General features: G+C 38.4%; 1 protein-coding gene across 1 annotated transcript in view; it reads left to right on the forward strand.

Annotated features, from left to right (window-relative positions):
* Positions 1-837: 837 nt before the first annotated feature.
* Positions 838-27,443, forward strand: part of CERKL (ceramide kinase like) — a 51,802-nt gene continuing 25,196 nt past the window's right edge. Inside the window, exons 1-2 of the mRNA XM_059475599.1 lie at positions 838-1,060; positions 21,847-22,089. Coding sequence (XP_059331582.1) covers positions 838-1,060; positions 21,847-22,089 — 466 coding nt within the window. The remainder of the gene's footprint in view (positions 1,061-21,846; positions 22,090-27,443) is intronic.

A 27,443-nucleotide genomic window follows, 5' to 3' on the forward strand; every position in this document is an offset into this window, starting at 1 on the left:
GGATCTGTTCTAGTACGAGTGAGTAGCAGACTCCAAGTCACTGTTTTGCTCGAATGCAATGTTTTGCATTCTTATGAATAAAGGGTACAGCTGGATGATGCCTCCACCCGGGTTTATGGCAATAATCTGTTTTGCAGCAGGAATGCCAGCGTGGTATTTACATTAAGGTTATGTTAGAGTCACAACTTGTGAAAGACTCAGCCTTTTTAGTACGGAAGGGCTATTAGAACTTTACATCGTAGTTTTCTGAAGCTAAGGAACAGCAATATTGTTAATGATAACAGAAAAGTGGAAGACTTGGCACTCTGACAAGGAAAATTAATTTCTGTAGTGGGAGCTTTCCTTCCTTGCAGAAGTAACTGAGGAGAGCACAGCGCTGCGATGCCCGAGTGCCTTCGGGCCGCTCTTCGCCGCGGGCAGCGCACCTGACGCGGGTCCGGCCGGTGCCGCTCTGCGCTCTGCCCGGCGCCGGGGCGGCCGCGCTGTCCCGGCAGCCGAGCCCCGCTGTCCCGGTGTCCCGGCAGCCGAGCCCCGCTGTCCCGGCAGCCGAACCCCGCTGTCCCGGCAGCCGAGCCCGCTGTCCCGCTGTCCCAGCAGCCGAGCCCCGCTGTCCCGGCAGCCGAACCCCGCTGTCCCGGTGTCCCGGCAGCGGAGCCCCGCTGTCCCGCGGCTGCCGGCGAGGCACGGACGCGGCCCAAGCTCCGGCCCGGCCCGGGCGCCCTCCCGCCGGCCCCCGGGCGGTGCGGCCCCGCCTGCGGGGCGGGGCGGGCGCTGCTGGGCCCGGCGGGCCGCGGACGCTCGGCGGGGCCGGAGCGGAGCGGGGGTGCCGCTGCCGCCATGCCGGGCGCCGCCGCCCCGCTCCCCCGCCCGGCGGGCCGCGCCCGGGCCGCGCCCCAGGAGCGGCGGCGCAGGGTGGCCCCGCTGGCCGCGGCCCCGCCGGCCCGGGCCGGGGACGAGCCGCTCCTCAGGGGCATCTTCGAGATCGGCAAGAGGAGCTGCGACGTGGTGCTGAGCGCCCGGCGGCTCCGCTGGAGCCCCATCCTGCCCGAGAGCCCCACAGGTGGGACGGGGCAGGGCGGGGCGAGCTGGGGCCCGCGGGGAGAGGCGGCCGGGGCCCTCCGGGCAGCGCGGGACAGGCACCCTAACCCGGGATTGCAGTAGAGTGCTTAGAGGCAGTGCTGCGGGCACCTCTGTTCCCTTCGGGGTTACTTTGCTGACTGAAGAGAAACAGAAATTGTTCATAACGCTTTGAGTGTCTTGTACCTGAACCAGCTCTCTCTGGCAAGAGTCTTGTCTTCTTGGTGGGTCATACGGAAGGGACAGAAGGTAGAGAGCATGTTTGTATGGCCTCTTTAGCCCCAGGCAGAGCAGTAAGAGGATTTGATTTTGTTTCTGCGGCATCAACTTTTCCCGGCTTATACTCTTTGGCAGGTACATAAGCTAGAGCACAGAGAGGAGAGTATGGTTTTGCGGGATGTGTCTGAGTTTTGTGATGAGGCTTCTGTTGCAGGTCGTCGTTGCTCTATGGCGTTCACACGGCAACACGCTGAGAAAGTGTGGTTACAGGATTTGATCAAGTGAAACAAATTATATACGAAAGTTTAAGAAACAAAGGAGTGCTGCTTGAACATATCCAAATAGATACCTTTTTCCTAGAAACTGTTGAAACATACATATAGTTGTAAAACTGCGTACACACTCCTAAACGTCCTTGTTTATTTCAGTGACCTCCCAGTGTTTACATGAAAGAGAAGTCAAAGTTGTATTCAGGAATGCAGTTTCCAGGCAGCGTGTTTGCCTCCCGGGATGGCATGGTTTGCTTGTCCAGGCTTAAAATACCACATTTATTTTAGAAGTGTATTGGACAGAAATTAAAAGTTCCTGTAGGTAAGATCTCATCACCATGGAGTCAGCATTTAGTGAAGCAAAGAAGTAGTTAGATGCTCGCAGGTGAAGTCATTATGGTTCATTTAATGTTGGGATAGCAGAGCTATGGAAACTGATCAAGTACACAGTCATGCCCTGCTGCTGACTCCTCTCCTGTGCACAGTGTAACCGTGTTAATGCAGTGCTGCACTCACACTGAAATACCTGCTTTGCAGCCGGACTGCTGAGTTCTGATCGCCCGCACACCCGGTGTGGGGCACAGCCCTTCCTCCTGGGGAGCCGGTCTGGGTGCCGTAGGTAATGCTGCTAGCGCTGGAGGCTCTCTTCCTTCTCATTTGGGACTATCTACAGGTCTCTGTGTATGTGATCTGTAGTGTGATTTATTAATTATTTAGTTCTGTGTGTAGAGCTCTAATATGTCTGTCACTTTATGTTCTGCCTCCTTTAATGTAGGTTAAATTGCCATATATCAGGAACTAGGGTCTGTAATTGTCTTGTAATTGTCATCAGGGAAGGATATTAAGGTGCAGACAGGAAGAATAGATTCTGGTGTATATTGCTTCATGCTTCCGGAGATGGGGAGTATTTTCTGTGTTTTGGAATTTGTGTGGTTTTGGCTTTTTTTGTTTTGTTTGGCTGGTTTGGTTTGTTTGTTTTCCTAGGAAAAATTCATCCCTCTCAGCTGCTTTCATCCACACACCAGAAACTTTTCATAGCTCCTGACAGGTAATGACGTTAGCAGTGCCTATAGTCAGACCTGTAGCAGATGGCAGGACTTCAGGAGTCCTATGAAAAGCAGCACTGACAAACTTGCCAATTTTATCAGGATTTGAGCTTTTACTGCACATGTATTAAATATATGCTGAAACTTCTTTTCTGGTAATTTGGTTTTATACTATGTGGCATTGAGCTGCTGAATAGTTTCATTTTTGAGAGGCTGCAGTTGCAGCAGTCAAACGCAGGTTCTGGAGCTTGAATGTTTTTTCTTTCCCTCATTCTTGGCTCCCAGCAGCACTTACCCTGGGGTGTTCTGTCCCGGTGCTGGGAGGAGCCATCTGTGGTAGGGTCTCATTCGTAGATAAGTACAGCAGTGGAGTGTTCAGAGATGGCTAAAAGATCTCTGGACAAGTCTTTCCACTGAGATTTGGCTTATGCATGTTCTCTCCAACCCAAAAGCTTCCTCATGTAGTTTGCCTGAGGCTCTAAGAGGTCAAGCCAGGTCTTCACGCTTTGCAAGCACTGCAGAATATCTTGCTTGGACTCATTTGTAGCAATTCTTCCTATTTTAGGGAAAGGTCTTTTTTCTATGGCAATTGCTACAGTCTGTCAAAATCAGAGAACCATAAGGTAGTTAGTTGCTTTGTTCCCTTTTTCCTAACCTCCCATCCCCCATAGTTCTCCAGATGTATTCCTGTCTTGCTGAAGTTGTCGTTTGTCATCCACAGCTCTGAGGTTCCGATTGTTTGTTCTTACACGTGGTATTTTGTGCAGCCTTGGCTCCTCCAGGTTCCACCAGAGCTCAAAGCTGCAGCTCAAAGTCCCCAGGCAGGGGACGTTTGCTGTGCCTGGGCCCAGTCATGTCACAGGGATGTATGTATGTGTAGTTCTGCTCCACTGTGCTGCTGCTGGGGGCTCTAGGCAGCCTGATTATCAGGAGGACTTCCTCCTTTACTCTGTCCTGGAGTTCTGCAGCTCTTGTCTCCAAGAGGTTTTTGGCTACCCATGCTTGCTGATGACTTTTGATGGCCTCCTTTGCTGTTCACTCCACAGCAAAGTTCCTACCTCTGAAATAAGCATGGCCCATTATGAGTTTTGTGTGTTATTTGTTATCACAGAGCTTATGGCAGAAGTGAGTCTTGGGCAGGTGGCTGGGTGTGGAGCCTGTGGAATGTGTCAGGTGGGAATGTGGACAAGTGAGGCACAGCTCAGGGCCCCCTTGGAAAGGCTGCAGCTCCAGCCTGGGTATGCAGCTCAGCTGAGCCTGTTCTCCTCCCTGCAGGCAGAACCCCTTGGCCCATAGCTGGTTGCTTGCCTTTAACAGTGCACTGGGCGCCTCAATGAGACACAGAGCTCACAGGCAGTAGTTGGTAGTTTTTCTCTCTAGCCTCTTTCTATGTGTCATTCCTGTGCTATAATCATGGAAATTAAGAAAAAGACAAGACTTGTATATTAATATTCCAGCCCTGAACTGGGGAGGTTCACTCATTTTGAGTGCTGCTTCAAAACTACAGCAGCGAAAGCGATCTTAAGTACAGATTTAAATATTATATGTGATTTTTCTAAGTTCCTAGAAGATCATTTGTATCCTCTTTATGCACACAGGTTTTTTTGTTGTTAAATAAAGACTGTAATTCTGATAATTTTTAAAGCCTCCAGCATGTTTTTAAAGTTTGCCACAGAGTTTCCTGATTAACAATAATTGCAGTTTTTCAGCAGATTTCTGACAGGTAGGAAATGTAACAAAACTGGCAATTGTCCAGTGCTTTACCAGTATGTGAAGCCTGGAGGATTTTGATCATCCTGATAAACTTTATAAGTGTAATTTCTTGTGTGTGTGTAGTGTACTAAACTGCACATGAAGTTATTCTCTGACTGACAGCCTTTGGGCTGGGCTGCCTATTGGGATAATAATAGTAATAATTTGGATAAAGCTTGCTTTTTAATTATAAGTAATTGAACATAATTTCTAAATTAATTAACAAACAAGAAAATAAGATCTTGGAGCAATCCAGAGGTTAATGTACTGTTGAATATATATTTCACAATGAATAAAATAAAAAAATATATTTTTATAATTAATTTAAATTAATTAATAATAAGCATACTATTCTTATCTATAGTATGCTATAGTTCTTGTTGCTGTTAATCTAAAATATAGATTTACAGATATTCTGTGGAAGTGCAGCAATAAGGAAAAAAGAATCACTGATGTATTTCAACAGTGAAAGAGTCAGCAATAAAGGACTTAAAATTAATTCCGAGTGCATAGTGGCCTGTTGCCAAGGCTATTTAGGAACAGATGTGGCTGAAATAGATACCAATAGTCTGTTTGGGATCTCTAAAGTAAGACATCTGTCAGTCTATCGGTCAGTCAGGAATAATGGAAATGGAAACTGGCTGTTACAAAATGTGAATTACTGAAGTTCCAAGAGGACTGAATTCAAAGCTTTTGATTCTACTTCTGACATGTAGAGAACATATTTTCTCTAAGTGGCTTATCTGTTATCCAAACAGAAAAACTATTTTTAAGGAAGAGACGTAAGAAATATGAAGTGTAACTGAAAGTGACGTGCCACATAAATATGTGACATTTTATATACATATGTACATTTTAGGATGTAAATTGAAGGAAGAAAGCATGCAGTTTTAAACAATCCCATGGTATCTAAACTTATAAAGCACTCAAATATTTTTCCAGGAAGTCTGTAAAATTAATGTATTTTAGAAAACTGCTCTATGAAGCTGCAAAATAATTTACTAATCTACAATTTATTGTGGAAATTGAAAAGTATTTATGGAAATAGGATACACTAATTAAAGGAGTCTTAAATTTTGTTCTTTATTTCAGGGGACTTTTGAACATATCTTGACTGTCCATGTGGTTTTTTTTTTCCTTTATCAGAAGATCAGTTCACGTGTTTGTGGCACAACTTAGGTTGTTTCATTATTTCTATTCTTTCTTGTATTTCACACATTTATCCACCTCTTTGCTTACATTGAAAAGGGCTAACATCCTCTGGATACCTAATAGGGCCTTTTATATGCACTTTAATTCTCTACCTCCAAAGAGAGAGATCAGATATTTAAAACTTTGTTCAGGAAAAAAGTTTCTGTGCTAGTTCTTGAAAATTATATTTGTGTGTTCAGGTTTGCATACACATTAAGTTCTGCCTGTGTTAGTGAGCTGGATTCTGATGCTATGGGAATTTGAAATAACAGGATTTATTTAGCTTTCATGGAAAGTAAGTCTACTTTATGGCCTGTTTAACGTAAGACTTTCTGTTGATGAATTTGTGGTTTGTGTTATCTTAAAGCTCTTGTAGGCCATAAACTGAGCAAGTTTTAGGCTTGGATAAAGGTGCTGGGTTTTGTTTTTGTGGGTGAGATTTTTTCCTTTGTTTCTTCTGTAGCACTGTGTAATAATTAGGTCTTTGCCATGTCGTATTATTAGAGATAAGGTTGTGCTTTGCTTTATTGCTCTCCTCTGCCTGCCTGGGGAGCGAGGCTGGTGCCTGGCTGGGTGCTTGGCACAGCACCTTGTGCGCCATGGGCCAGTTGGCACACCAGGAACGAGCCAGGCGTGGCTGGTGCTGGGCTTTGGCTGCTGAGCAGGGGATTGCAGGGAGATGGGTGGGCATCAGGGGCAGTCAGGAGCGCTGTGGTGGGGCTGAGATGATGTGTTATGGGAGTGTGGGGGCTTTGGGGCAGCTGATGTGTGCGGGAGGGATGAAAGGACTGGAGGGGACGCTGGAGCGTTCCTGGGCAGACAGGGAGACATGCAGGGTGGTGCTGTGGAGTGAGGGGGTGTGTGATACAGCCTGGGGAATCACTGGAGAGTTAGAGGAGACATCATGAGGTAATGAGGAGTAGAATGTGAATTATTTTTAAAAAAGGTATCAAGGTTCCATAATTATCTTGTTCACAGTTCACTCTTGGCTATGCCTTTTGGCAAAGGCGTGCAAGAGTCAAATGATGGTCCTGCTTACAGAGCATGATGGAGAGAATCCAAAGGTGTATATTAAAAAATAAGTTGATATGCTAACCAATCTTTGATGCCCATGCTAGTGATGTTTTCATATCCACAATGGTGCTGTAACACTGAGTCACTTTCTCAGTTTAAATTATTGTTTTTTTAAAATTATTAAAGAATATGCAATCAAATCCCTTATTGAAGTAGGGATATGCAGTCAAATGTCTTATCTCAATTTCTTAATTATCCTGGTTTTTGTCCCTTCAGAAACACTAATTTTTTTAGCCCCTCCCTCTTTCAGATCCTAGATGCTATTGTATTCTTTCTTTGATTGTCCTTTTACCATATCATCCCCAAATCTGTACCCTCTATTATGCACCTTTGTCTTTTTCTATTGCATCAAATGTTGCCTGCTTATCTTAACTTTTAGGCGTAATTAATTGGAAGATGCATGAAAGTGAATTTTTTTCTGCAGCTGCAAAAAAGAAATAAAAGCAGGGAAGTCTGTCATCTGCTCTTGTTGGATTCAATAAAACTAAACTTAGAGAAACAATTTTCCTCTCCTTGTAAATGTCTTGTTAACTATGTATGTCACAGAAGCAGCAGGTAAATAATAGATACTGTTGCAATTATGTAAAACCCAAACAAATAGATATTGGATAGAAGAAATCCCTTTTTGTTTGCTGTTTCATTTAGGTATGCCTGGCTATGTTATGCACTGCCTTTAGAAGGAAGTATTTATTCAGGACATGCAGTTCTCTAAAGGTATTTTTATCCTACTAAGACAATTTATGAAAAAGCTTAAGTGGCAGAAAATCTGAGAACATAACCTGAAGAACAGAGTAGTCTGTGTACCTTAACATTTGTGGGTTGTGGAACTAATGTTTTCCTTTTGAGGAAATCAGTGGTCCTGGTTTTTATGACTTATGTTGTAGCAGTATGTGCAGACAAAAAACCATAATGTGTTGAGTATCTGATACATGTATTACCATATTGCCATAAGGAACTGCTATTATGTTAGACACCAACTGATTTCGTGATAGTGTTGGATTTCTCTCACATATGCTTATGTTTTTGTACAGATGATCCTTTAGGAACATCTGCTAGTTTTGTGGTGGTATCTGCTGTTTCCTTTCAAAATTTGACCTTTTTGTCGTTTAGTGCTGTGACTGCTATAGAATTGTGTTTTACCAGGATCCTTTTCAAAATTGATTCCTGTCTCATAGACATTAACTGTCAATTTTTGGGGTTGTGATTTTTTTTTAAAACTTTTAAAACTGCTGACTTGAAATAAGTGACTAGAATATTTTCCAACTCAATTGTTCAGGTTGTTTCAGAAATACAGGTGTCTGGGGACTAAAAGTGTGGATGGTACATCTCGAACTATTTCTCTAGGGAAGTAGTTTTGGAACTCTAGACTTGCAATTTAGGAACTCTTCCCCCTTTAGTTGAAGAGCAGATTTGAACAGTAAAACCATGTGTTATTAAAAAAGTTGAAATTGTAAGCCTGAATTTTTTTTGTGAGATTTGATGTCTGGTAGCTGACCTGTAAGGGATTTGATGAAACACAATTCACTTATGTTTAAGATCTGATGGAACTTCCTCCTTCCCCAGCTTCTCACCTAGTTGTGAAAGGAATATATTAAATCACTTACAACAGTTTTTTCAATGACTTGGTGTAACTCACAGGTTTCTAGTCCAGCATGTGGCTGTTTCTCACCTGTGTGCTGCAAGTTTAAACAAATGGTCAGTTCATTAACAGAATTCAGTGCTGAACTCTGAATTTCCTGGCTATTGCCTGTTTGAGCAACGTCAGATGGTAGTTAGTTGGATGCTTTTCAGTACTGAATAGTTGCTGTAGTTGTCAGTTTATTTGAACTGTGACAATATATCTGTTCTGCCAGTCCATACACTCAAGTGAATATAGGAAAGTATTCTTTGTGAGGCTCTCAAAATGCAAAGCAACAGATGTTATGTACTGCACAATTATAGGTATCCTGGAAACAGGTCTTTACACAGTGCAGGCAGTCTTGGAAAAACAAAATTTGACACGTGAATGATCAAGTTAAGGGTAACAGCAAGAAATCCTTATGACTAAATATAATGCTGTTTTGCACATACTGATCTGAGTTTGGGTAATTAAGTGCTTATTGTTATATCACCCTCCTTTCATTTGACAAAAGTTTAAAAATTATCTTGTAGTTATATTTTTCCGTGTTGTTTTAGTACAGCATAGTAGAAATAGAATATTCTCACTTAAAAATAACAAATGAAAATGACTTTTGAAAAAGCCTATGTAATTCTAAGTAGTGAAAATTCTTGTAAATAAATTGCTAACAAAAATAGGAAAAAATTCAAGGTGACTTACTGGGTTTCTATGTGAAAATAGCACATTTTTGCCTGGCTGATCTGAAGATGGTTCAAAATGAGATTGCTCCTGTCCAAGTCCTCTCCCTGCTCTTCTGTTTGTTGCATGGCCTTTTGGATTCTTGTCAAAATGCTCTGTCAAGAAAGGTACTGGAAGATTTCACACTTGGATGGCTTTGGGTTTCCCAAAGGCCTGCTCTGTCACATCTATGTAATTTAACTTGGAGTGAGGTGATTAGCTAGGGATCAAAATTATTGTGCTGCCAGTGAATAATACACTAACAGTTAGATGGCTATAGATGGTGGTAACTCATGTCAACGTCAAACTTTGAACAGATTTATTCCGTGGATTCTGCAGCTGACATTCTCTGGTGAACCTAAATGTATTGTATGTATACAAAAGATTGTATACAGATGTCTGTTTTTAATTTTGTATTGTTTTTATTTAAGGAAAAAGAATATGCTGAGTATTTAATGTCAAATGTAATGTTTCTTGGACACTTGACTGCAACACACTCATTAAACAGAGCCAGTAGTAACTGGAGTTGGTTTGGGAAACAATGCTTACTAGAAAAATGAGTACCTGATCAATGTTTGTTTCTTTTTTTAATTGTAGTACAAGTTAAAATTAAATAAGAGGTGGGGTTTTTTTAGGATTTGCATTTGCTGAGTACTTAATTATTTAAAATATGATGGAAATGAGCAGGTGGTGTTTTTGAAATTTTGTCCCCAGGTTTCACTTGTTTTATGGAAACAGTTTGGGGAAGGTACACACAGAAATTCAGTACTTAATTTACAATGATTTGTATGTATACAAATGTTTGTCTTGCTTAAAACAGATATTGTTTTTTTCATCAGCATTTAGCAATATTGATTTTATGTGGGAGCAGAGCAATAAAGTAAGTTCTTTCCTACAGCCCAACTTCAAAGCCATGGCAGTTTTACAGATTTGACCAGGCAACAGGACAGTGAGTCCAAGAGTGGGAAGAATTACACATAGTGTAATTATTAGTGTATTGATCTCTTGCTTGAATGCCATCAGCTTGGAATAAAGATCAGGAGCTGTAGCTATACCATTCCTAATGTGTGTGATTATAGTTTATCATGTGCAAAATGTCATCTGTCACTTAAACAGTTGTTAGGATTATTATGTTGAGGATAATTAGAACGTAAGTAGAGGCTAAAGCAGATGTTTGTATGCTCTATAAACCAGCAGTTATTTAACCACATCTTGGATACTGTGTGCAGTTCTGGTGTCTGCAAAGGCAATGTGGGACTGGAGAAGGTTCAGGGGATGACAATGGGTAAAGGTGCATAATGGCTTCTGGATGAGAGTGGCAGACTAGGCTGGCACTTCTTGGTCTGAAAGGAAGGTACTGGAGATGGGCTCTGGACATATGGAAATATGGTGCTTCTAATAAGGCTGAGCAGAACCAGGCTGAAAACCAAATGGATAGCTATGAGAACTGTAAAACTTACTGCCAAAGGATTGTTAATGCTAAAAGATTGTGTGGATTCAGATGGATATGGAAGGCCTCATTTTACTGCTCTTAAATGTTTAGAAACCACAGTCAGCTCAGGGTGTCCCAAATGAAAACAGGTGGGGAATGGAAAAGTACTAGTGGGAAACAGAATAAATGCTTCCTTTATTCCTTCTCTTCTCTTAGCATCTGCTTATGGCTATGGTTTGATATAAGATACTGGGACAGATGGACGTTTGCTCTGTCCTGGTATTGCTGCTCTTACATACCAGAAACCAGTTAAATTATATTTAAATGATATTTTGAGTAAAAGCACACACATCGCTAGTCTGCAATTCCGCCAGTGTCTGCAGTGCCAAGCAAGATTTAATGATAAAATCTTAACTTCAGTTTGCCTGGCCTTCCATTTTCCATTTGCAAGGTGCTTCTTTTTATTGGTGGAACAATACAGTTTAAAGAACTATGTTCTTTGCCTAACAAAATACCTTTTCATTTTATTAAATGTTGGTTAAGTATTACAGTGCAGTAGCAGAATGTTTAAGAAACCTGAATTTCTTGGCCATAATTCCCTTGAAAATATTGTTCATATGACTGCTTCTAATTATTTATAGTATTGGGGTTTTTTATATATTTATTTTTTGTTGTGGAGATAGGAAGGTAAATTCCAAAGACATAGTTAGACTTGTATAGGATAAGAGTCTGAAACAATTACAAATGTTTTAGTTTGATCAACTTCAGAATAGGGAAAAAGTGTAACTTCAATATGCTTTGATGGTATTTTTCCATAAATATATTTATGGAAAAATATATTTATTTTAAAATTTATTTATGGAAAAAATTATATTTATCCATAAATGTGTTTGAGAAGATTTCTTATGTTCACAGAAGAAAACCCTTAATACAAAACATCCATTTCCATTAGTTTTGTCAGCCACTTAAAGATATGTGCCAAGATATCAATACAAATCATTTCTTGAACACAGGTGGTGATAATTTTATTGCACAATTCACTTTATGGTTAAGTCAAAGATTATTGTATGATGCGTAATGTGTGGCTGGATATGTGCAAGAACTAATATTTGTTAAATTTACTTTTAAACGAGAAAAATAGGTTTAATATTGAGATAGAGGAAAACTTGCATGGAATATAACAATAACACACTGTGAAAGTGCATGCTGAAGAGTTTGAAGATGCATCTTTCTGTTGCTGTGTGGGTGCTCTGAATGGGAATTGCTCCCTGACTCTGCAACCATATGCAGGATTGTGATGCTGTGAGTAAAATTTGTAGGATCTGCAAGTAAGATACTTACTTCAGCCTCATAGTGGTAATCCCTGTGCATATTGGTGTAATGCTAGCATTTAAAAGTTTGAGGGAGTAAAAATTCGTGTGTATTATGGGAGATTTGAAGCGCATCTTTGTCAGCTGACATGTTTATTCAACAGTGAAGACTGATCAGAAACGGCTTGTTTGTTTGTTTGTTGTTATATGTCAGTCGTATTTGTTGTCATATGTCAAGTAATCTTTCTGTTTGATTTTAGTACTTAGTACCAGGATATGTAAATGTGAAGTGCATGTGCAGTTACCATACTGGAGATAGGAGGAGTTGGTGGTAGATGCCAAAGGACTTGCTTAAAGTACATTGGAGAGGTTTGTTGGAAGTTTTTGGTGCATGCCAGGATGGAAAGCAGACATTGTGGAGCATTTTGGGGTAGGTTTTTTTGGCTGCTTTTTTGGCAAGTAGCTCTGTTTTAAAGCAGTCAGAAAATAGGTAAGTTTCTGTGTATATATTTACTATACTAATTTAGATTGATGTAAAAGTGCAAGTTATCTCTATACCTAATTTTGAATTTCATGATACTCAATGTTGACCTTTTATTCATAAAGCATTTTATGAATTATGCATGTTCTCTGGCATGCATTAACTTATTCTACTTTATGGACTGGTTATGTCACATTTCAAAATTGAGATCTCCAGATTTTTGAGAATCTCGTGAAAATCTCAATCGATATTTTAAATGACTCATTACCATTTATTAATGGTAATGAGTCATTTAAAATATTGTTTTAGGTATGGTAATAGAAATTATAATTTAGAATTATAATTTCTAAATGGTATAACAACATAAAATATTAAAACAACTCTAAGGGCTTCACCTGATCATTTTGAGTGTATTTTAATTTTTAAAATAGGAATATATACAATTTTTATAGACTAATCAGATATTCCCTAGTATTATTTTTTCTGCTAAACATTGTGTAGACCTGTTGATAGACTTTATATGTGTGTGATGCAATGTACCAAAATTTAAATTAGCTCAGAGATATTTCTTATCTCCAGTTTTCCTTTGACATGGGTGTGTTGCAGTGTGTGCGCAGCAGTGCTGCTGCTCGATGCAGTGAGCCTGCCCTGAGCTCAGTGCAGATCCACGGGCACAGGTGGGTGTCCTGGTGGCACCACGCAGGGAAACACATGGCACTACACAACATGGGGCAAAGAGCACGCAGTTGGAATTCAGATTCATTCTGTGGATACCTTGGAAATTTGTGCTTGTTGATGTATGGGTTGTAATTTCTGAAAAGGGAGTGCGTGTTGTTGTATTGAACTTTTGTGAGACAGACAGCACCCTAATGTAGCTGTCCTTACTTTGTGCAGAGAGGAGCTATTGTATGAGCTTGTTTATGTCAATATTTTAATAATTTATCTTTATAACTGCTTTTGACTATATTTATAGTAACATTGGCACCCTGTGTACAGAAGATAAAATCAGTGCTGAAAGGAAACTTGCATCCATCTGGAAGCAATAAACTTTTCTAAAAGACTGCACAGTGTTACTTAATCCTGTGATTTCTCACTGTGAGTGAAATTAAGGTTTGGTTCAGTTGTGTCACATCATATTGGTATCAAATCTTTTGTGAGAGCCATGTCGTAGTGTTAAGCTACAAAAAAAAATTAAAATTTATGACAGTCTGAGATTGTAATTTCCTCAGTCACAGAATTATGCATCATTGCAAATGGAGTCAATTCCAGATAATAAAAATAATTGTAATACTGGAAAGCTTCTGGAGTGTTGCATTTTTAGGCCTTCTCTTTATATGAAGTGCTAATTTCTTTACTGCACAATTGACTAAGAATACTTTAAATTTGGTGTTGCATTCTAAGTAATTTTTGTATTGTACATCTATCATGTAATATAAATTATGTTTTTGTTAAGACAAAATATTTTATAAAGTTAGAGAAACATGAACAGTCTTCATAAGGAGAAAGGGGGGAAAATCTATATTATAAAGATCGTCTAATACAATTCTGGGGGGGTTTTTGGCCCTTTTCTTTTAAGTTTGTTACAAGTGTGGTGTACATGAACAAAATAGGATTCACTCACCCCTGCAGGCAAAGTGGTGTAGCCTGATTCTTCCTGTTCCTAAGTGGCAACTGAGCATTGGGGTGAGGGAAGGGTTTTATGCTTGTCAGAGGATTCTGGTGGTGCTATTGCCATCTCTTGCCCTTGGGCTAGGGCAGGAGATGCAGATACACTGATACAAAGGATCACAGTTTCCTTCATAAATCTCTGGAAAAAAAGAAACAGACCAGACATCAATGAGGATAAAGCCAAACATGTAGAAATTTGTGGATGAGGTCATCTAGCAGCTGATAGCTGTGCTTTGATAACTAAAAGCATGACTTGCTAGGGTACTTGAATTATCCACAGTTTACAGAAGGAAATTGTGTTTAGAAGAGGCTGCTGGTTCAGCATATTCAGCAATATGGATGGTTTATAAATCTGTATTTGAGGCTGAGGCAGGTCTGGTGAAAGTAAGGCTCCAAGTAAAAGTAATTGTTAACTTGTATTAATCAAACTCAGTAATGTTGTGTGGCCATAAGAAGTCATTTGTTTCTCCGCTTTCCCTTATTTTCTGAAATGACAGAAGTAATTGCTGTGATTGTAACATAAATTAGTGGGTACCAAACACTGTGTATCTGTGAGATGCTTTTGAGGAAATGTAAAATTAGGCTCATGTTTCCTCTTTGGGAATTCTTTAGTATATTTCAGCTCTGCTAGCCCACTCTATTAAATCATGTAGGCTACTAGATACCAGTCTTCTCTTTATTTGAGAAATCTCTCTCAAAATAAATTCCATTTTATGATGGATGTAGGGTTGGTCTGTGTAAGACTAGTCATTGTATATGATACATATGTTTGCAGAGGTTTTGGGAAATGATGGAAATCAGTGATACTTTTTAAAATGTTGTTACTCTGAAGTTTCTACCATAAGTCCTCTTACTTACTAAATGAAAAACCTCAAAGTTTAAGCCACTAAACAAAAGGTTTGCAGCTATTTGTCAAATCATATTATGAAATTAGGCAGTATGTGGGCCATGATCTTAATATAAAATGTAGAGCTTTCTATAGTACATTTCCAGTGACCTCTTTCTTGCTCTGGTATTAATAAGAAAGTGTAATTATTAAAAGCAAAGCTCTTGCTTCATGCATCCTCTCAAATGCTTCAGGAGGGGAATCAGTCCTTGTCTGCCTTGCTTCCTTTCAGCTTACCTTGTTGTTCTAGCATTATTCCTGATAGATCTTTATGCTATTTTTAAATTGATCATCTCCCTCAAACGTATGTGTAGAATGAGGGGGAAACTTCCTTAAGGTGAAGCTTTTTCTCTGGGACAGTGTTAGGCCTTCTGCTAAAGCTTCAATCACACTTTTTTTTTTTTTTTTTTTTTTTTTTTGCAGAGGTATTTATTCACTAAGCTATCTGACTTCTTTTCAAACTGCCAGTGTCAGTATATTTTTCTAATGAAATTCTGCCATTAGCCTGTAGTTAATAAGCAAGGTAATTCACTGCTCTATGTGAGAGCTGAGTCAAGGCACTAATGAAATTTGATGGATAGATGTCTGATGAGCCTCATTACAAGAGGAAAGGCCTTTTCCATGGCCTGCTGGGCACCAAGCAGACTCAGGAGGATGTTTCACTCTGATGGGTGACAAGTGTCACTCTGAGATCTGGTCATGCTCCCAGGGAAGTCCCCAAGCCTGGCCTTTCTCCACAAGGCCTCAGCTCCAGCAAAGCCAGCCTCTGAGCTGTACTAAACTATGCTCTTACAGTATGGGATCCTCTTTTCTTTTGGTTCAGCCAGAACTAAGTAGTTTGGTGATGGTTGTTCTTTTCAGAAGTTTGCCTATTGCCATTTTTTAAAGCTGTAGTGAAACTTAAACAAATTTTAAGTCTTGATCCAGCTTGAGTCTGATCCAGCTCAAGACTCCAAGGACTAGACCAAATGTTCCCTAAGGCTGCCCTTCTTTCAGTTGGTAGGATGCTGTGCACAGGGGCTGTGTGTGCAACAGCCCTGTGGTTTGGTGGGGGTGTTCAGAAGCTTGAGGAATAGTTTTTAACAGATATGGTGGAGAACAGGGGCTGGAATCAGCTGGTTGTGGTGTCTTGGGGAAAGACCCGTTTGAAAAGTGGTGAGAGACAAGAGAGGAAGATGAAAGGTAGGAGGTTACATTTACCCATGCTTTTAGTATAGCAAAATTGTTTAGGAACAAGGGAATTATTCTATTATGTAATGTAAACCTTTATCCTATGACTGAGATTTGCACTGGAAAAGTACTTGGGTTTTTGGCTAGTATTGTGTTGAAAAATTGAAACATCAAGTACAAATTTGTTCTGGAATTTTATTTTTTAAATATGTCCATTATTCTTCATAAAAATATTCTTTTTAGCTATCTGTAATTGCTTAGTAGTTTAAAATAAGATGACTTTAAGCTAGAATAGTGAATAACTCCTTGTCCAATGAAACATAACTGAATGTGTCATTGTTTTGCAAAGTGGAATTTTATTCTGAGACTTGTAATTTATTTTTTTTAATGTATGAGATGTCACTAGGGCTCTGAAGCATTAAGAGAAGCCATTGTGCATATTTTCCAGTTCTCACTGACTCTTGTTGATCTGTGTGATCTTTGGGGAGTTGGCAATTGGAAGTGAAAATGCACAGCAGATTGGCTCAGGCCACGTTGACTTCCTGCTGATGAAAGCAGACAGTCCCAGTTCTTCCTTCTTCCCTGCTGTGAATTTTCTTAGCACTTTGTAGCATCTCTAGTTTTATAGGACTTGTGTTGAACTGATTGTACTAAACAATGTGTCAGCAGACTAAGCCAGGGAAAAGTGGGCAATCTCTGTTACTTTAGGGGTTGATTTGACTCAGCTGGGCTCTGTCCAGAGGCAGACTTCAGGAAAAGGGCTGGGCTGCGCAGTCATGGCAGGGGAGTGGAGGGTGGGTGTCTATTGAGAGAGGGATTAGCAGGAAGCTATTGCATTTGCTTGACAAAATACATCCCTTCTCCCTAAGATTCTCTAGAGAAGGAGAATGAAAGTGGGTTGTATCCCTGTCAGATGTTTTTAAGCTCAGTTTTCTGCCCTGAAGGAATACAGCTGCTGCTGCAAGTGAATAGCTGCCATTAAAAGGTGAAGTGAGTAGTTGCACCCTGCTTTTTCTCTCCAGCTCTGCACAAACTGAGATGCATCTCTTCAGTCCCTTGTAATACTTTCTGAGCTCCTTGCTGCTCCCAAGCAGGTCATTGCACAGTCTGAGAAATGTATTTCTAGATTAGGGCCTTGCTTGTGTTAAACTTCTCCTGTAACTCCTTTAAAAAGGACTAGAGTAATGTAAAACTAATCTTCAAACAAAAACCAGCCCCTCCCCAGCCTGGCCCTGGCTGTACCACCTTCTCCTCAGCTTACTGTTGGATACTTTTGGCAAGCAGAAACTGGAATTTTGATCTCTCTGCTTACAGAATTTGCAATAAGAAATCATTCAAAATTCATGTGTTTTGAAATAGATTTTCTGTCTCATGTTTAGGGTAGTTAAATAAGTGCTAAATAGCCAGAAAAGCTTTACACTTTTTCTTGGCTTTTCTGGCAAGAATGATCATATCTGCTTTTCTCACTGCCAGCCCTTCTTGATCAATAAGTAGCTGAAAACTGTAGAGGTTTTATGAATCAGCTGCATGCTGCTTTCTGTGCTTTGCTGATTTACAGTGAGGGAAAAATGGGCTTAGTAACTGATGGGCTGGTTTATAGGCATTAGACATTATATTAAATATTCCTAAACATAGATTTATTGACATACTGTCAAAAATTAATTTAAAATTCTATTTATTTTTGGGTTTATATTAATATAATTATGTTTATTGTATGTCCTGAATGCTTATTTTAAAAGTAGTATTCATACAGTATAGGATGGTCTGTGATCAATTTTATGATAAATGTTTTATAATAAACCACTTCTTTAATATGTACTGATCACTGTATTTTCTTTAGTATGGTCTTGAGGATTTTTAAAAATTTCTAATTATTTCTGTTAAGTTACACTGCACTCAGCTATATCAATCAACTATTAAGGAAGTAAACTTTGAGAACACAGTGGGGCAGAGAGCCTAAAATGTGTAAAAGCTTTATTTATTCATTATAGTCAGGAGGGCTAGGTATCTTGCCAAAGGTCATAGGAAGCATTTGTGACACTCTTTGCTTTTTGTCCAGTTCTTGTATTATTGTCACATTTTATGTGTGTTTTCTGGTATTTTCCATATACTCCAGATATTTGTTATGGAAATCAAGTCCTTAAGTACCATATCTGGATGCTGGGCTTCTGTGGTAAGGTAACAGTCCAAAAAGTGGTTCCTTGTTGAACTGTTGGTGTTTATATTTAAATAGCACATTTTCTTTAAAATTGTTCTATTTTTCAGTTGTACTGCATTTTTTCTTTGTGTATATTTTCATCAATTTTGCTGTAGACATGAGGTAGTTAACACTCTTAACTAATTAAAATTTGGTTTACTATTTACAATTAAGCTCTACTTGAGTGTATTAGTTCCTCATCTTTTGATTTAGCTCAGTCTGGTTGATTCAGACATAATTTTTTGTTAAATTAGAGATTTGATCACCATAAATAGGAAAAAGATAGGATAGTCTCGTTGCTTGAAATTAGTGCGATGATAAATAGCAGCATAAAACTTCCTAGAAATTCATCTATCCAGGCAGATTTTTCTTTTTTTCATGCTGTATTTGGAAAAAAAAAAAGTGGACATGTGCAGAAACTGTGAGTACAATTAGCGTCAAGCAGATAAATCCAACTCTAATCCTGTTTACGCTCCACATCAGACAGATGTGCTGAGATTGATTCAGACAAGCCCTTGGCTTATAGTAACTTTTTTTTAAGTGCCATATATTCTGGTTTTGTTAGATCTTTGTTAAATGTTAAGTGCTGTTAGTTTTGCTCTTCCCTAACGCCTGTAACCTACTTTATGCAGGTTGCCTCTCTGCTTTCATGATGACACGGCAGCCTGGTAGAAGAGATTATCTTTATTCCTTGTAATTAAATTGACTTTTTTTTTTCAGAAGATACAACAATGGGAAGTGGGTACTGAATTAAATAAATAGCATGATATCTAATAGATGTACACTTAAATCTCTTGCAAGAACAGATGGTACCCAATATCTTTCTGAGTAATGTGAGAGGACAGTTAATGTCCTGAAACTGCTTGCAATAACCAATATGATAGTAACAAACCAATACGGTTTTCAAAGTTTAAAAAGTGTTTACTACAATATATACTTTATTGCACAAGTAAGCTTGCTTGTCCCCTCATTCTAGAAATATTTTATAAACACAGCTTATGACCTAAATTTTCTTTATCTTAATGAGTTGTTTTATAAAATTTTACTACATTTGAGATGGTCTTATTTTCAGTAAGCAGAGCAAATGAAAATTATAGAATATGCCTGGGATTTTATGCAGATTTCTTTACAACTTTAGGAAAAAATGGGCTATCCTAATCCTACTAGCTAATTCAATGTTTCCTCTAGAAATTAAAACTCAAGGATGATGGTTTTTTACAATTCAGCATTCCTAGAGTTTATATCATTTTCCAAGATTCATCTGGAAATGTATTCCTGTAAAATCAGCAAAGTCAGATGATGGTTTTGAAAATCTAGTTCTATCTAGTAAGAATGTTTGATAAATGCAAGTAAGTAACTGGCTAAAGTAGCCGTGAAAAGAAAATGCAGACCTTACCTGACTTAAGACTAAATGTCATTTTATGAAAGCAAGTGGAGAATAAAAAGTATTTTGTCAGGCCTTCATTTTCCTTGACTTGTGTGGGGTAAATAGAGCAATGTTTGTAACTTATATGTGGTGCACATCCATAACATTGGTATAATAGAGTTCATGATCTCCTCAGCAAAACTAAGAGTTAAATCCAAAATATGATTTATTTTAAAGAATTTAAAAAGCAAACCCATTTAGAATATTTGTATTCTAATGAATGAATGTTGCAGCTCAGTTATTGCTACAGAATGGTTGTGGTTATATTTCCTTTCTCCTAAAACATTGAGGTAGCGTGCTGGCATTTTCAGTGTACTGTATGTCTGACAGTGAGACTTTGTGAAAAAACCTAAGCAGACCCCTCAAAAATTCTATTTTAAAAGTTAAATAAGTCTTTAATGTAGATATTAAACTATGTAGTTCTAGGTAATTTGGAACATCACCAGTCAGTTTTTCATTTCAGGCCTACAAAGACTATTTGCTCTTAAATGTTTCAGAAGAGCAGTACAAATTTTGACAGAAATTAGGATCTTGGGTTTGGTAATGTTAGTACCAAGTTTGTTTGTGCAATGTCCACTTTGAGTTTGTGTAACATCATAGTTCAATTGGAATCATACAGTATTTCTTCCCCCTCAGTTCCCTCATTTTTAAAGGATACATTGGCTGAAAATATTTTTACAACAGTTGTTGCAGTACTTCAGGATTTATGTTGGGGTTTTTAAAAAAAGTCTTTAGGTGAGTTTTCTCCTGTTTATTTGCTGTATACTTCTGAAAATATGCACTACAGAGAATTTCTTGTTTACTGTCTCAATGCACAGTACTCTCAATTACTTGTCACAGTATTCCTGCTAAGAGTGGATTTCAGTCCAGTTTTACACCTTAGTAGCTGATTTATGGAAATATTAGGATGATAAAGTATAACAAGTTGGTGAAAAATATGTGGGAAGTATAACAAGGTCATGCTTGATTCAGAGCAGGAGAAAATGAATTGGTTGAGAGTTATGAGAAGTCATATAGACTTGAGCTTTAGCAGTGTTAGCATGGCTGAGGAGAAGTCATCCAGGATTCCTGGACAGAGAAATGATCACTCCTAGCCTCCTTTCAGAAATGATGTTGAGCAATGACAGTGTCAGACTGTTACAAGAATTGACAAAGTCATCTTTTTCCTGCCCAGAAAAAGTATATGGCTTTCTGAAACCCTCAGCTTCAAGTGGGGTAATGAAGTTGGGGGTGCTGTCCATCTTTCCCTGGGTGACAATTAAAATAGTTTTCCCAACACTCCAGTACAGCATGTATCAACTATTCATCAAACAGAATCTGCTGTAGTTTTTTTCTCTTGAGAAACCAGAGTTGTTGCTAGATTTGGGGAAGTTTTCTGCTTTCTAGCATTTCTTGCCTTGGGCTGCAAAAGAACCTTTATTGATGTGCTGTATGAGATCTGCTGTAATTAAGAAGAAAGCAGGGAAATTTTTCTTTCTGTGTCCAAAGAATCTGATACCTACAGGAAGGGTGATATTTTTCCTTCGATTTGTGTATTTGACTTTGGTTTTGAGGAATCTGAATGCAGCTCAAGAGAGCAGAAAAAGGAGAAGCCTGCACCACAGCGCCTCAGTTGATACATCTCCAAAAGGCACTTGGAAATGAAGTGGTAGCATCTGCAGCCACAGCATCCATGCAAATAACAGCCCCAAGATAACAAAACCTTCCCTTGGCTAACACAAATCTCCCCTGGGATGAGGATCTCAAACTCTGACAAGAACTTTTTGGACACTGTTTTTCTTGTCTGCTAAACTGAATTCATAAATCAAAAATGGAAGCAAAGATGAGTAACACAGTTTTGGCTTATTTGTCTGTTTTTCCTTGACTGTTTTCTGACATGTTTCTGCTGTAAACACAAAAGGTAATGGTTGTATCAAATGCAAAAATATACTCAGCTTGGGTCATAGCACACTATGACACTACAAGTATGATTGCTATGATTGCTGTGATTTAGGTGAATAGAATAAAGAATTTGCTTTTTGAATCTGAATTAAAAAAGGTGTTTCTTAGAGTGTGAAATTTTATTAATTTTTTTGAACACCAGAAAGCTGAGTAAATAACCTCTTTGAAATTGCTTTGTTTGTACAGCTGGATACATAACAAAGTTGGTAAAACAAAAGACCAATGATTGAGGGAAATGATATGCCATAAGTTTCAATGCAAGCATGAACAGATGCAAGAAGTGAACGTAGAGATGAAGTCCTAACAATACTTTTAGTTGTTACTCCCAGTCACTGTGGTAATGCTTTTCTTTTAATTTTTTTCTCCTTACAGGTGATTCCAGTGTGGCTTTACAGGCTCAAGAGGAGATTATTGAAATGAAGGATGTATTTTCAGTAAAACTGAAGCGTCGTCGTGTTGCAGGGCAGCAAAAAGGTGGTACTTTGTTGGGTATCACAATTTTTAAATGCTTGCATAAAGAGGAGAACAAGCTTACAGACTGTGCTATCCATTTAAATAACCTAAGTGAAGATCATTGTCAGTCATGGTTTAGACATCTGAAGGAAATTTTAAATGGTAAGCATTAAATAGAGGTTGCTGTCATATTTATTTCTATTGGCAATACATGAGGCTGACTGGAGCTCAGAAACATCTTGCCTGTGGAAATTAAAACACAGACATGAATCTTATTTCTGGCAAATGTTTACTACTGAAGTTTTACATAGTCAAGTGTAAAATCTAGGAAAGTGGCAATAATTGACTAATGTATCTGTAAAAGTGAAACAAATTGATGTTATTTTTGGAAGAGTCTTGAAAGCTACTGAAAAGAAGTGGTTTTCTTTATTTTGACTGAAGAGTGTTCCGTTCAGAAATCTGCTTCTGAGAGAAAGAACATATTTAGCTGATATTTTCACTTGAAATTGCATCACACCTGATAGTACTAGAGTAGTTGCACTTCTGGGAACTCTTCAGGAACTTCCTGGTGATGGTTTAGGAAATCCCACTTGAGGCTTCCATATTCTTTAGCAACATAATGGGAGAGAATTTCCTCATCTTCATTAATTCACAGGTGGCAGTGCTCTTAAGATTCTGTATGACTCTTGTTGCTTGATTTGATACAAAATTTATTGACAATAGTGATGGGATGCAATCCTTTACTGTAAAAATATCTTTCTGTGTTTGCCTAGGCTAATGCCAATTTCAAGATGCTTTGTTTAACCAATTCTAGGGTTGGTTGGTTGGGGTTTTTTATTTTATTTTATGGAAGCTCTATCAAAATTATCAGAAAAATATTCACCATATAGGGAAAGGAGCCTCACAAGAAATCCAAACCTTTCACTGTAGTTTATATTTGAAAGGCACAGAATGTAGTACACATTTGATTTAAATAACCAAAACTGCATCCCTTCCCCAATGCCAAACTCTGATTTAGCTCCAAAAGGTGCCTCTATTTACAGATTATAGAAAATGAGTTTATTAGAGAAGAAAAGCAGTCTATCTTGTGACACACTATTAGAACTCCAGCTGAATTGTTAAGACTGAGCCAGATTACAGAATTCAAATCTTGTACATCTGTGGTGCTTGTGACAATACTTTGAATAAGAATTTATGGTGTGCTTCTACTGAAGTTTCACAAGCACATATTAAAGAAACAACACGAGTTATTAATTGTACATTCTTGCATTGTTTGTTTACAGTATGGTTTGGATTTTCCCAATGAAGATGTGCATTAAGAAGTGCCTTCCCTTTTCCCCTTTTAAAAGGCTTTATGATGAAATATCTCAATCTGCACAAGTGCCAGGATTCCTGTAGATCTCCAGCTACCCATAAAGGCAAGGACATTTGCATAAGGAGCAAATGTCTGTTTTGTTCCTAGATTACTCTCCATCTATCAAGAGCAGTGATACCATATGTTCACAGAAAAAATCTCTAGCTCAGGTTGCCTTGACCTCGAGGTGCAGTCTGTGCTTTAGAGCTTTGTAACTGGAAGCCACCTGAACCCAAAAATGTGTTCTGTGCAATGCTGTTTCAAGTTCTTGCTTCAGTCTTTCTCTAGAAGCTCAGACCTTGTACAGATGTTTTTTGGATCTCTGATCAGTACATTTTTTCTCCTTGCTTTCTACTTCAGGTATAAAAAGGACTCAGATAATAATAACCAAATGAAACTCTCATCATACCAGTTGCTGAGGTGTATATTTGCCTAAGTCTGAACTAAAAGCAGCTGAGTTCTGTTAATTTCTCAGTGGCTGATATTTCTTTGGGAAGCTATAGTGGGTTTTCATAGTTTTTGCTGCAGCCTTTTAATTTTTTTTTTTTTTTTTTGTAATAGTGCTAGAATCATTGCTGTTCATGAATTCAAATTGGCTGCTTCTGGTTTTATCCTTCTGAAGTAGTAAATATTACTTCCCTGCCCTCCTTCCTCCCTCAATCTGTCTGATCACAAAGTAATTTTTCATTAACAGCTGCATTATTTACATGAAGGATTTTTTTTATTGATTCTGGGCTATATCAAATTAAAAGGAGTTGATTTATCAAAGTAGAACATATATATATATAGATTTGGTCAATAATATTTAGACATTCTGACAAATGGGAGCACATATTACTGACAGGTATGTTTCCTCTGCAGATAAATTCAATTTCTACTTGTTTACCTCACTCTTTGACAAGTTTTTAGGTTTTTAGGCATATACATTAATTAGGGAACAACAATAGCAAGTTTGTTGGTGATAGCATGAGACAAAGTTTATCTGGATATTTCTAATGAAGATTTAATTTTTTTTTGGCAGTTTCATGTACAGTTTCCTTTTTACAGTGTGATCTGTGTTTGTCATGGCACATGTCATGTCATAAATGGTTTTTCCCTGTTCATTCTTATTATCTTTACAGGGAGTGCCCTCTGTTGCTTTGACTTTGTGTTCAGAGTACTTCAATTTAAAGTTTAACTGAGCTGTAATTTTTTATGAAGCCTGATATCATGTAAGTGAGCACACACAGATATAAGTGTTTAGAATTTAGTCACAGTGACTGCCATTATGGTTCTTCCTGTGTGTGACAGGGTAACAAAATAAATGTACCACCATCTTCCCATATTTGAGGAAGTTCTTATTTTCTGCCAGCTGTTGCTGCTGTTGCAGTGCATGCCAGCTAGACATGAAGAGCTTGCTCATTGATAGAGTGCTCCTGAAATCTGATCTGTACATCACACGTGTGTTAAACTGCTGTAAGATAACCACTGCCATCTTCATGCACCTCTGGAGCCTTGGCTCTGGGCTGGCTCCTGTAAGGCCCCAAAGGGCAGTTTAGACAGGGTCTAGGGTGCTGTTATCTTGTGTCAGCCCTGCTGCACACCCCACTCTCAGTGATTTCCATTTATACATCACATCTTTGTACAGGATTTACAGGCACGGCATGTGGGGGCACACTGTGTCAGTAGAATTCACTGTTTCTTCTAAAATCCTCTGCACGTGCAAATACATAGTGGTTCTGAAAGGGTTGAGGCAGGATCAAAAATGAGAGAAAATGTACAGTTGTCAATGCTCATCAATTGTTTTTAACAAGATAAGACTTACTAACAGCTGATTTGAAAAAGCTTGACTTAAAAACTCTGTAAACTAACAAGACAGTAAATGTGGTTAAGAATAAATGATAAGGTAGCAAAAAAAGCACAAAGTGCATTTTATTTTTATCTGCTGTTCTGTAGTATCTATCACATGGGGATTTGATATGAAAGCCTGAAACTTCATGCATGAAGTTTTAATTAAACCATTAATGTTAAACATTAACTTAGCTTAGTTAATATTAACAGCAGTGTCTCCATAGTTACATCAACGACTCTGTCTCATATTGTTAGTTTTTCTCATGTATAATATTCCTAATGTATAAAGTATTTATAAATGTAGGTGGTAATGACATGATTCCAGGCTCTTAACTTTTGTAACATAAACCCATTTTGCTGAGGCTGGGGCCTGAAAGCAGCACAGATGTATGTCTGAGCACAGCGTCTCTGCTGCCCCAGGAGCCTTTGTTTTCAGAACACCCTGATTGACCCACCACCCTTCATGGTTCACTGATTCACTTGATAGATCAAGTTTAAACTAGTGCATATTAGCACATTTGTTAGTACTAGGGGAACAGTTGGCCTTCCTGCTTTAGGCTGCTGGCTCGTTTCAAATGGAGCAGCCAGGGAAAACAATAACAGAATACCAGTTAGGGGAGCCCCAAAAGGCTGGCAGACTGGGATCAGTTGCACACGGTAGTCAATGACATTGATTCATTCATATAGATGTTGTTTAAAGACAATTAAAAGATTATTATTCAAAAACACTTTAAAGAAGCTTCACAATTATGTTGTGTGAAAGTTTAATCTTTGGCTGTTGTAGGATATGCTTTCATTAAACTCAGTGGTTTGGTGCATTCTAATGTGTCCAGTGCACACCAGGAATGATAAAGTAATAAATTTTGTCATGATCGTCCTTTCATGTCAGTTGGCAATTATTTGGCACAAGTAAAATCACTTCAGTAGGGCACCATCTCTGCTCAAATGTTTGTGAAAAATATATCTGTCAATGAAATATTTTATATTTCTAAAAAAGTAAATTGATATTCAAATAGTCATAAAGAGAATATTTTAATACTTTGATCCTGTGAATTCATTTGGTTCTTGAAAGTCTTGCTGGGATTTATCTATTAACTCTGATATGCTTTTCAGCAATAGCCCAATATGCATAATTATAAATAAATTTTCTAGTTTAGAATGCTTTAAGGAATTAATTTTTCTTAAAAACTTAAATTCAACCATTTTCTCAAAAATATAGGATTTTTTCTCCAACTGAAAAGTCTATTTTCTTTTGCCTCCGTAGGATTTCTTTTGAAACTTTATATTGCCACCTAGGGTTAAATTTTTACATGTCACATGCAAAAACATTGAAGTGAGATAGTGATATTTGCTTTTCTCCCTTCACTTTTCTCCTGATGTCTGTTTTGCAGAACTGTAACTCACACTGTCTGGGTAACAGAAGTTTTGACACTTCATCTGCCTTCTCTACTTCTACAAACTTTAATTTTCTATTCTTTCCCCCTGCTTTGTCCATTGCACTCTTATATTTGTATGTTTGGGGGTGTGGTTTTTGTTTGTTTTTTATAACTTTAAAGGTATACTCAGATATCCATGACTGAAGTCAGTTTTTACAGTTTTTAGCTGTGGATGTTGGTGGGGGAGTTGAGTGTTAGGAGGACCAGCTGATCACAGTTTCTTGTAAATAAGATAAGAAACATGACAGCACATTTATGAATTTGGTTAAATCTTTTCTCTTTTGAAGCAGGGGTCCTTATTCTTAGAAGTTTACCATTTAATTTTTAAATGGGAAACTTATAATTTGCCGGATGCTTTAGGCAAATGATAGTCACAGAAATTGTTTTTTTGGTCTTGTTATTTTTATAACTTCTACAGGACTGCAACAATACCAGTTAGTGGATTTCAATTAAGACACAATGAATTTCTGATAATTATTTATATGTATTAATTGTCTTTGGAAGCTTTTATTTAGACTTCCTTGTTTGTGTTGTAATTCCTGTAAAAAGACATTCCACTGCAGTACATACCTGCAGTGCTTCTTTCTGTTTCCAGAGAATCAAGAAGATTTTAGGTTGGAATGGACATCTGGAGATGATCTGTTCTGGCTTCCTGCTCAGAGCAGGTGAGCTTCTAATAAAGATCAGGTTGCTAAGAACCATGTCCAGAGAAGTTTTGAAAATCTGTAAGGATGGACAGTGTCATCTATGGCTAGCTGCCCTCATTGTGAAGGGTGTTTTTCTTTATTTCACCCTGGAATATTCCTTGTGCCACTTGTGCCCATGGCCTCTTTGTCCCAGCATCTGCAGGAAGCCTGGCTTGGAGGCCTGTGGCTTGCACAGGAGATGCTCAAGGA

This window comes from Ammospiza nelsoni, chromosome 7 (genome assembly GCF_027579445.1).
Source record: "Ammospiza nelsoni isolate bAmmNel1 chromosome 7, bAmmNel1.pri, whole genome shotgun sequence".
NCBI classification, from domain to species: Eukaryota; Metazoa; Chordata; class Aves; order Passeriformes; family Passerellidae; genus Ammospiza; species Ammospiza nelsoni.